The sequence below is a fragment of the Setaria italica genome, chromosome III (genome assembly GCF_000263155.2).
Source record: "Setaria italica strain Yugu1 chromosome III, Setaria_italica_v2.0, whole genome shotgun sequence".
Taxonomy (NCBI): Eukaryota; Viridiplantae; Streptophyta; class Magnoliopsida; order Poales; family Poaceae; genus Setaria; species Setaria italica.
The window spans coordinates 13,034,214-13,044,588 of NC_028452.1; the positions used below are offsets into that span (position 1 = coordinate 13,034,214).

At 44.0% G+C, this 10,375-nt stretch overlaps 2 protein-coding genes across 2 annotated transcripts; one reads left to right on the forward strand and one right to left on the reverse strand.

Annotated features, from left to right (window-relative positions):
- The first annotated feature begins 98 nt into the window (after positions 1 to 98).
- Positions 99 to 7,683, forward strand: LOC101775636 (vesicle-fusing ATPase). The gene is made up of 21 exons (XM_004961420.2): positions 99 to 432; positions 1,144 to 1,239; positions 1,324 to 1,408; positions 1,489 to 1,539; positions 1,707 to 1,877; positions 1,991 to 2,145; positions 2,224 to 2,332; positions 2,884 to 2,983; positions 3,064 to 3,119; positions 3,710 to 3,775; positions 3,863 to 3,945; positions 4,566 to 4,699; positions 4,978 to 5,188; positions 5,716 to 5,847; positions 5,929 to 5,989; positions 6,075 to 6,134; positions 6,341 to 6,399; positions 6,502 to 6,589; positions 6,745 to 6,867; positions 7,070 to 7,135; positions 7,215 to 7,683. Exons 1-21 carry the CDS (start codon positions 251 to 253, stop codon positions 7,356 to 7,358), a joined length of 2,232 nt encoding a protein of 743 aa, XP_004961477.1. The 5' UTR covers positions 99 to 250; the 3' UTR covers positions 7,359 to 7,683.
- An 803-nt stretch (positions 7,684 to 8,486) lies between these two features.
- LOC101758771 (metalloendoproteinase 1-MMP) lies at positions 8,487 to 9,608 on the reverse strand. Its single transcript, XM_004963592.1, has one exon. The coding sequence runs from the start codon at positions 9,606 to 9,608 to the stop codon at positions 8,487 to 8,489; it is 1,122 nt and encodes a 373-aa protein (XP_004963649.1).
- Between the last annotated feature and the right edge of the window lie 767 nt (positions 9,609 to 10,375).

The following is a 10,375-nucleotide window of genomic DNA, read 5'->3' on the forward strand; positions in this document are numbered from 1 at the left end:
AAAAAGAATTCCAGACCCTTGCAAAAAGAGACGGGTCAAAGATAAACAGCCCATTTGGCCCATGAACCCAATGGAATATATCTTACGGGGCCCAAAGGCCCTTTCTTCAGACCGAAGCGAGCACACACGCCAGCGGGCTTCAGAATCAGAACACAACCGAAGTCGTCCTCCTTCCTCTTCGCGAACAGCGCGACATCACACACGCGCCTGCACGATCTCCTCCCGCGAGCGAGATCTCACCGCCGCAGCCATGGCGGGGAGGTACTACCAGGGGCACGGCGGCGGCGGTGGCGGTGGCGCGTCCATGGAGGTGGTCAGCACGCCGAACCAGGAGCTGGCCCTCACCAACTGCGCCTACGTCTCCTCAGGCGACCTCCGCCGCTTCCCCAACGCGCTCGCCCTCGTCGCCGACGCCTGGGTCTTCACCCTACGATATCCTTTTCTACATGATCTCATAGTTGATTTATGCTCACGCTGTTCTGAGATCTCTCTCGCACGAGCCTGCCTGGCTGCCTGGCGCTTTGATCTGGTCTGGTACCCTCAGTTCGAATCCCTGGTGTAGAGAATTCCGCGTTGATGTTTTGATTTCGGGAGCATATTTAAACTTCTGGTCATCTCGTGGTGTTGATTCGGAAATTCGATTGCATTGAAATTTCGGTCGTCGTGGAATTTATTTCAGCATTGATGCCCGGTTTGGCTTCTTAAAGTATAGACTTACAGTCGACTTCACTATTCTAATTATCGCCATTTAGTAAGGGTATTGGTAACTGTTACTGTAACTATTGATCTGTTTCATGCCATTTGATTGCACCGGAAAAGCCTTGAATGATGAATGAACTTCGAAATGAACCATCATATATAAACGACTATTGATCTGTTTTCTTAGCATACTAGCATGTTAGTGTTGTGTGTTATTTATCATTCTAATTTTATGCTCAATTGTAGTGCTTTGTACTGGTCACCACATTGTGACTGTTGGGTGTTGTCGCCCTAAAATCTAGTTATTTCAAAAATAACATAATCTGGCTTCAACTTTTAGAACACTTAGCAGAATCCTGTGAGAATTTGATAATATTGTGTATTGTATCTCCTAAGGATTTCACCTTTTCTTCTTCTCTTGTTTGATTCTTAACGAATGTCCACTGCCCATGACGCTGTTACAAGTGGACGCATTGCTTTGAATGCTATTCAGCGTCGGCAGGCAAAGGTTTCAGCTGGGGATTCTGTTACTGTTAGCAGGTAGGAAGTTTGATTGTCCACTGAAATGAATATCTTTATGGTGCTGTGCTGCCTTACTGTTTAACATGATAATGTTTTGCCCAGTTTTGTCCCTCCTGAAGATTTCAAGTTGGCGTTGCTAACTTTGGAGCTAGAATATGCCAAGGCAAGAGCCAACCGAAATGATGAGGTAAGCTATAACTGTTTATGATGTAGATCTTGCTAGTGCTTGATGAATGTGGTCTCATATGCATTATCTTGGCTTCTCAGCTGGATGCTGTTGTGCTTGCCCAACAACTTCGGAAGAGGTTTCTGGATCAGGTACGGCACAATCAGTTACCGTGATTTCTTCAAGTAGTGCTCTTTTTTTATTGGGTTAACTTTTATGTGTATGCTATTCATTCATTTGCGTGATGTTGGTTTATCGATGGATATAGTTTTATTACTGTCTACTTATATGCCCAAAACTCCGCTGATGTTGTTTACAGGTCATGACTTTAGGGCAAAGGGTGCCCTTTGAATTTTATGGAACAAACTATGTATTCACCGTCAATCAAGCTTTGCTAGAGGGTCAAGAGAGTTCCACACCGTTGGATAGAGGATTCCTTTCAAGTGATACATACATCATATTTGAGGCTGCTCCTAATTCAGGAATTAAGGTTCGCCCAAACACCCTCTATATTGTTGTTAGCACTCATTTTAACAGCGAACATGTCAGAAGCATTATCTATAGCTTGTAACATACCCCAATAAGCCTGTTTTTATACTGTAGGTGTTCAACCAAAAGGAAGCTGCTAGCAGCAAGCTTTTCAAGCATAAAGAGTTTAACCTAGAAAAATTGGGGATTGGTGGGTTAAGTGCTGAATTCACTGACATATTTCGTAGGGCATTTGCTTCAAGAGTATTTCCTCCTCACGTTGTTAGTAAGTAAGTATGGTATATGCTTCACTATTTTTGCTACTGTTTGTAACCGGATGATCTTTTGCTAACTACCAAAATCTGTAGATTGGGCATCAAACATGTAAAGGGTATATTGCTATATGGACCTCCTGGTACTGGCAAGACTCTTATGGCCCGACAAATTGGAAAGCTGTTGAATGGAAAAGATCCCAAGGTATGGATTTTCTTAATGAGCATGGAGTCTGCTATTTACCTTAACTATTTGTGCGACAGCTGTTGTATTATCCTCTTTTTATATGCATCCGAAGGACATTTAAATATATTTGAACCTCAGATTCAAAATTTCAATTGAAGAAGTTTGTTATCCTCAATAGTGTTAATAGATCAGAACTTAAAACTTTTCAGGTACTCTCAGTTTTCTTATTGTAATACTGATTCAACGAAAAAACTGTAATCCTAGTCCATATTGTGTCAACTGTCAATTGCCATGTACTATTAATAGTATACTTGAATTCAGCTCAGATTGCCAGCAAGTCTGTACTTGTATGATTTGTCTAAACTAACACCATAATGCCAGAGGCAAAGATAGAAAATTTAGCCTTCAGGGTCAAGTATATGTTAATCATATTGCCCATTGTAAGAGGGTTTGTAAAAACCTGTGCAATCCATTGACTCCACAGATTTTACCTTTCTTCTCTACTGTATAATGCTAGATATCTGTCCATTAAGTCTCTTCCATGTCTAATATCTTCTTTTCAAGCTCAGATTGTGAATGGACCTGAAGTTCTGAGCAAATTTGTTGGAGAAACAGAGAAGAACGTGAGAGATTTGTTTGCCGATGCTGAAAATGAGCAGAAGACACAAGGTATGTTACCTCATCAGGAAAAGACTTCCCATATTTATTTGTGGATTGAACCCTTTTCAAAACCTTATTTTTTGGCACAGGTGATCAAAGTGACCTCCATGTTATCATATTTGATGAAATTGATGCCATCTGCAAGGTGAAGTTCTGTTCCCTTAAGTTTACGTCATCATCTGTATTGCACTATTTTCATTTGCCTAGAGATTTCACAAGATTCCAGATTTCTCAAATACAACACGGTGACAGATCAAAGACTTAAATTTCAACTATCACATCACTAGCTCACTAGATAAGTACAGGGTGTTCTTATCAGTTTAGATCTCAGTGGAGTATCCAAGGGTACTAGTGTTTTTATCCCTGTAATTGTTGTGTTTGAGAAAAAAATCCTTATAATTGTTACATGAGTTATCCTCTAAACTGCGATGCTATGGTGGATGACCGTGTATTTAGGAAACATTTTGGCAAGGATACCTAGTTTTAAGAGGCATAGTATCTTCTGGATACCATTGTTTACATGAAACCGTAACATGCGGTATACTATCCCTTAATATTTCCTTCACTTATACCTAACTCCCACATCAAGCTCTTTCATCTCTTTAGATCTTCTGTAATTTGCAATTTTTGTCTATTGCATGCACCACTGTACTTCATAATTTGATCACTTACAGCATCATTCATTTTTATTTAAGACAATAACGAAGTTTGCCTAAATGAAATGTGATTGTGCAGTCTAGAGGATCAACCCGTGATGGTACAGGTGTACATGATAGCATTGTAAACCAGCTCCTTACAAAGGTGCGTTCTCCTAGAATCTGTACTTCAGATTTTTGTTCTTTTAAGTTCATATAATACTGAGTTATGATCAAAATGTGCACCTTTTAGATAGATGGTGTTGAGGCATTGAATAATGTGTTGCTTATTGGAATGACAAATCGTAAGGATTTGCTTGATGAAGCTTTATTGAGGTAAGTTCTGTTTCTCTTTGGTTCATTTTTCTATTTATTTGGCAAAGTCATCAATTTAGTAGTTTAGGGCCTCTTTGGAGTTATTCTAGAAAGCTGTGGTGTGAAGAAAAATGTAATTTTACAAACTAGAGGCATGCACAACCACTGTTTAGGAAAAAAAAAGATGTCCTGAGTGGAGTTTCTAACTCTACAAAGAATACTATACAGTTTTAGCAATACTGTGGTTTTCAAAACTACAGGATTTGATGCATCCAAATACCTTATAGCTTTCCCAAATCATAGTATTTTAAAAGCTGCAGTATGTTTTCAAAACTCCAAAAAAGCTCTGTATCCAAACAGGCCCAGTAGCCCAAGATGTGTCATAATGAAACAATGGAGTTGATCGATGATACAAATAGATAAATTAAATGTGTCTATAAATGAATTCGGACTAGATCCTGATTCCCGAAAACATATTAGATCATTGAATTGAATGTATGCAGTGCCAGTTTGTCATTTATTTCTCACCTTCAGTCATTCTCTTGTGTGGCAATACAAAGAGGTTGATATTGCACCTTGACCGCAGTTACTTTGTTTTTCTATTTGCATAAGTTCATTGCCCTTTGATACATGTGTTGCAGACCTGGGCGGTTGGAAGTTCACATTGAGATAAACCTGCCTGACGAAAATGGTCGTTTGCAGATCCTTCAAATTCATACAAATAAGATGAAAGAGAATTCTTTCCTATCTCCAGATATTAATCTTCATGAGCTAGGTCTGTCTTCTTTTTGGTGAATTGGTATTACTTTCAGGCATTGCATTCACTGTAGCAGACGTTTCCAATATTTTTATAGCGTGCCTGGTTTTTTGGCTGAATCATGCTAGTGCTATTTGTTGAACTTGTGATATTTGAAATTTTCTTTCGAAATATTTATTGCAACATTACTTATGTATACATTAGCACTGAGTTTATCATTGGAAATTCTTTATGTATCGAATGGATTAATGATTGTTAAAACTATATCCAAATGACACCTGATCTTCTGAATGAAGCTGCACGGACAAAGAACTACAGTGGAGCAGAATTGGAAGGTGTAGTCAAAAGTGCTGTCTCGTTTGCTTTGAATCGGCAGATAACTATGGATGACCTCACTAAACCTTTGGATGAGGAAAGCATTAAGGTTACTATGGATGATTTTGTGAATGCACTTCATGAAATTACTCCTGCATTTGGTGCTTCTACTGATAACCTTGAAAGATGCAGGTGTGTGCTGTAATATCTTTGAAAATTAATTTAGCAAAATGCCAAAATGCCATCTATACATATGTTAAATGCAAAACGATTGGATTCTTCTAAGGGTATTGCTGGAATCCACTCTGCTGCATAGCACATATCTTCTTTCCATGTGTCCATTGGATCTCTCCATGTTCTATAGTGCATACTTCTACACACTTCTGTTAAATATTTGAAACTTTATGGATTCTTTCTATCTTTTAGCTAGCTTATTAGTAGGAAGTTCTCTCTCTCATTTTATCTGGGTGAATATTTTTTGTGCTATGTCATGGACAACTTAATTTGACATTAACTGATTGCATGTCGCAGCATTTTCAGCAGCTCAAGCATATGAGAGTTATTTGTTCTTGGATGTTTTTTCACACGTATATGTGTTTTTGTAGTTAGTTTCCTGTGTATCTTATTTAATAAATACTGTTGGCCTTCATATTTAGTGAACAAAAATATTGTTTGGTTTTATATTCGACGCCTTCACCTTTATTTGAAAAAATATGCAGATTGCGTGGTATTGTTGACTGTGGCAAGGCACATAAGCACATTTACCAAAGAGCTATGCTCCTTGTGGAGCAAGTTAAAGTAAGCAAAGGTAGCCCACTTGTGACTTGCCTCTTGGAAGGTCCTGCTGGAAGGTACATTATCTAAATGCTAAAGCATATCCTTGTTGTCTTTAAAAACTTTTCTGGAAACTTATCTCATGTTTACTGCTTCAGTGGTAAATCAGCTATGGCAGCTAGTGTTGGCATTGACAGTGATTTTGCATATGTCAAAATTGTAAGTTTCCTTTATTTCTGGTTTTCCTACATACTCTATTAAGGTATATAGGACTAAATTTCTGAATTGTGCTTTTTCACTATAGATATCAGCAGAAACTATGATTGGTTTCAGTGAAAGCAGCAAATGCGCACAGATTTGCAAGGTCAGTGAGTTTTTGCATAACACATTTAGTAGCTTATTCAAGTTAGTTAATACGAGTATATGGAACAATCTATTTGAAACTTTATCCCATTTACTGTTCCTGCGTTCTTTTGCAGCATTTTGCTGTTTCTTTTCTCTTATCTTGTTTGCTTTTTGTGTGCTTTCACACAATATATTGAGTTTGTGTATCTTGTTGTTAAAACACAGGTTTTTGAGGATGCATACAAATCTCAATTCAGCATCATAATTCTTGATGATATTGAAAGGTACTTGAGCTCTTGATTCTAAAACAGAACTCGCTGTCATGCAACCTATGTACGTCCCATTTTGCTTTGACTGTGTTATGATATTCTGATATGATCTTGTAGGTTACTGGAGTATGTAGCCATTGGACCACGTTTCTCGAACCTAATCTCACAAACTCTTCTGGTCCTCCTCAAGAGGGTCCCTCCTAAGGTTTGCATAATTGCACTTTAGTATTATCCTTGAGCACTGCTAACATGTTAGACATTGATGCTAGACAATTATCTGCTCTTTTCCTTTTCTGAAAATAAAGTCATATCCCTTTTTCCTTATCTCATTTGACCTGCATACCTCTTTGTATTTTGCAGGGAAAAAACTTGCTTGTTATTGGAACAACAAGTGAGGTAGGCTTCCTAGAATCTGTTGGAATGTGTGACGTGTTCTCTGTGACCTACCATGTTCCCAAACTGAAAAAGGAGGATGCCAAAAAGGTAAGAAATACCATAACACATCTGTTATCTCTTGAGTAGTTGGAATGCTACATACTGCATTTGTGAAATGGCAACATGGCAAGGATACTATGGAATGCAATATACTGCTTTATTGTTTTTCTCTGCAAATGTGATGGTCACAGGATAGTTTAAAGTTTGTGCCTAAGATTTTCCAGCTGAACATTTTCTGGTTTATCTGCAGGTGTTGCAGAATCTTAATGTGTTCGATGAAGGCGATCTTGATGCAGCAGCAGAAGCACTGGACGATGTAATCTTCTTTCTAGAATTCTTAGTATCTGTTCAATCAGAATCATGAATGGTCAAATGACAATGCTTCCTTACTGCAGATGCCAATCAAGAAGTTGTACACACTTGTTGAGATGTCTGCACAGGGGCCAACAGGGGGAAGCGCAGAAGCAATTTACGCCGGAGAGGAGAAGATAGATATCAACCATTTCTTTAGCATCTTGAGTGATATTATCCGTTATTAAGCATTCTTGGAACAGAAATGGACTGTTAGGTGTCAAAATAGGAATTTGTTTGCGCCTTTACTTCATCACTCCTATCACCCTTACAGAGTGTAGAGTGGATTGGTGAGTTGTGTTTCCTTGGTGCGCCTATACGATCTGTTGCTGTCGCGCTGATTGGATATAGGCGAGTTACACGATGTAGCATTTTTGTATTGTATGCAGATGTTTATACAGTTGATGTGGATCCAGCTACACACCACAGAATATAACTGATTTTGGTGCCCCTTTTATATGGTTTCAGCTTGCCTGTGTTGATATGGAATATGAACAGTCTGTTGTATTGAAAGATCGCAATACAATTTACAGTGATAATCGTGTGGCTATAACTTCTTTTTGTTTTTGAGAGCTGTGTCAATAATTTTGGCAAGCCATTTATGAATGCTGATGCTTGCTGGAAGCAGTACAGCAGATACTGCATTCTACTGATTCTAGCCTCAATAACAGTACGTGCTACGTAGGCTTAGGAGGTTTTCATGGAGCTGAAGCATCGAGATACTGCTGATAACACAATCATGCAGTCGTGTTCATGCCGAGTTTACATAGCATCTAACACGAGATGTACAAAAAGCTTTCAAAATAACGCTTCGTACTGCTGGGGCGGTATATGATGATGATGCCTAAACATCTGCTAACAAAAATAACGAGGAACACTTCATACCACTGTTGGGGCAAAATACATGGTGACGAATAAACATCCTGATTTAGCACATATTTTTGTCAATGAGAAACTTAATTTTTCACCTTAATTACTCATTTCAATATATCACCTGCTCTGGAACTATAAATTGCTCGATGGATCATGCTTCCGCTCCGTCAGCAACGACCCATATAATTCAGCTTGCATGGTTGCATGCCACTTTTGAAATGAGAAGAAAGTGTGACTCGTGACCACTGCATCATGGGTTCCAAATAGCTATTCCTCCTTGACAAACAAAAAAATTATAATGAGATCAGCAAAAAAAAAATTATGAAACACAAAACCAGCTTGAAGAGGCTTTCCCCTCTCTAGAGAATCGCGCTAACTAATAAGGCATGCACTCTGTTTCTTAATTATACACTTTCGCTACCTAAAAGATGTATATTTTATTTTTACATGTGTGTCACTAGCATGACTAAGACTACGCCAACAAAGCTAACTGAACCAGCAAGCCTGCTTCCTCTCCCCGGCGACGACGCAGACGGAGAAGGAGAGGGGTCGCTCCTCCGCGGCGGTGCGGGGGCGTGTTGCTCGTGCCTGCTGAACAGTGGGTTGGACCCGTACAGCAGCTGGACACCATCGATGTCATCCACGCTGAGCTCCACCTTCCTTTCGCCGGCGTCGATGTACGGGTACATGACCGCCTCCGGCGACGACGAGTGCCCGAGCCCGAGGATGTGCCCGATCTCGTGCGTCGCCACGGACTCCAGGTCCATGGTCGACGAGCCCGCCGCTTCACTGCCCACGTCCACCGTCCAACGCTCCGCCGCGTCGAAGTGGACTCGTCCGTCCATGGGGCCGTAGGCATGGGCGACGACGCCTTCCTCCCCGTCGAACGGCGCGCCGTCCCCGTGGTCGCCCTCGAAGAAGCTCACCCTGATGTCGGCCTGGCGGTTGTAGTAGACGTCGGTCTCGACGAACTCCACGGGGATGACCTCCGCCCACCGCGCGAACGCGCTCCGGAACGCGGCGCGCACGGCCTCGGGCGGCAGGTAGCCGACGGCCGTCGGCGAGATGGAGTACGTCAGCACCAGATGGCCCGGCGGCCCCGTCCACCGCGGCTCGCCGTCGAGGAACGTGAACCGGCTGGTCTTCGAGTCCGACATGGGCACGGACACGCGGCCGTCGCCGACGACGCAGCGCGGCGAGGTGATCCGGCCGAGCGTGGCGGCGTCGAGCCGGCCGGTGACCGGCAGGCCGAGCCTGGACTGGTACCGCTTCACGGCGGCCTCCGTGCGGCCGTCGAACGCGTCGTCGTGGGGCCCCGCTCTGGGATCCATGTACCCGAACCTCGCCAGGTTGCTCTTCAGCTCGGCGAGGCCCGCGACGCGGCTGCCCCGCCCGGCGTCCCGCGGGTGCTTCGACGAGCGCCACGCCGCGCCGTTCGGGTGCCGGTGCAGCCCCGCCGCGGCGGCCGCCGGTGCGGGCCGTGCGGTGGATACGTGGTGGCACGAGAGGGTGCCAAGCAGCAGCACCAACAGGAGGCACGCGGCCGCCCGGCGCCACGGGAACATCGGAGCCAGGCTGCTGTATATACGTCGTCGTCGTCGTCGGTTATTCTCGCTGGATACTCGACTCGTCGAGGTCAATGCAGTAGACCAACGCTATTAGTATTATACACACAGACGGCTTTAATTGAGGTGATGTCGGACTCGGAATCCTAACGCTAGCTGGCACTTCCGATTCCGACTGGGCTGCGAACTCCGTTCCGGAGGCCGGAGCACCTCGTCCATAAAACGTCGCGATAGAATGCTCACCCCAAAGCAGCGAAAGGAATTCCTAGCCGCGCCATGGCCACCTCCCTCCTCCCCGCGGCGGCGCCATTCTTGCCGCGCCCGTGCCACCACGCGCCGCTGCTGTCGCCGTCGGCGCGACCGTTCCAGCCGTCCAGCGTCCTCATGGTGCAGTGGACGCCGCCGCCTCCTGGCTGGTTCAAGATGAACTTCGATGGTTCCGTCTACCACGACGGCTCGGGGCGGGCCAGCATCGGCGGCGCGATCCGCGACAGCGGCGGCCGTCGTGCTCGCCTTCGCCGAGCGGACGGAGCACTCGACGGTCGGCATCGTCGAGGCGCGCGCCATGATCCGCGGGCTGCGCCTCGCGCTCGGGCTGGGCCTGCGGCGGGTGGTGGCCGAGGGGGACGATCTCGTGCTGGTGCAGCTGCTGCGCGGCGAAGAGACGCAGACGCGGATCCCCATCGCGATGCAGGAGGAGCTCCATGGGCTGCTGCGATGCTTTGCCGGCCGCGACGTCAGGCACGTGTATCGGGAGGGGAACCAGG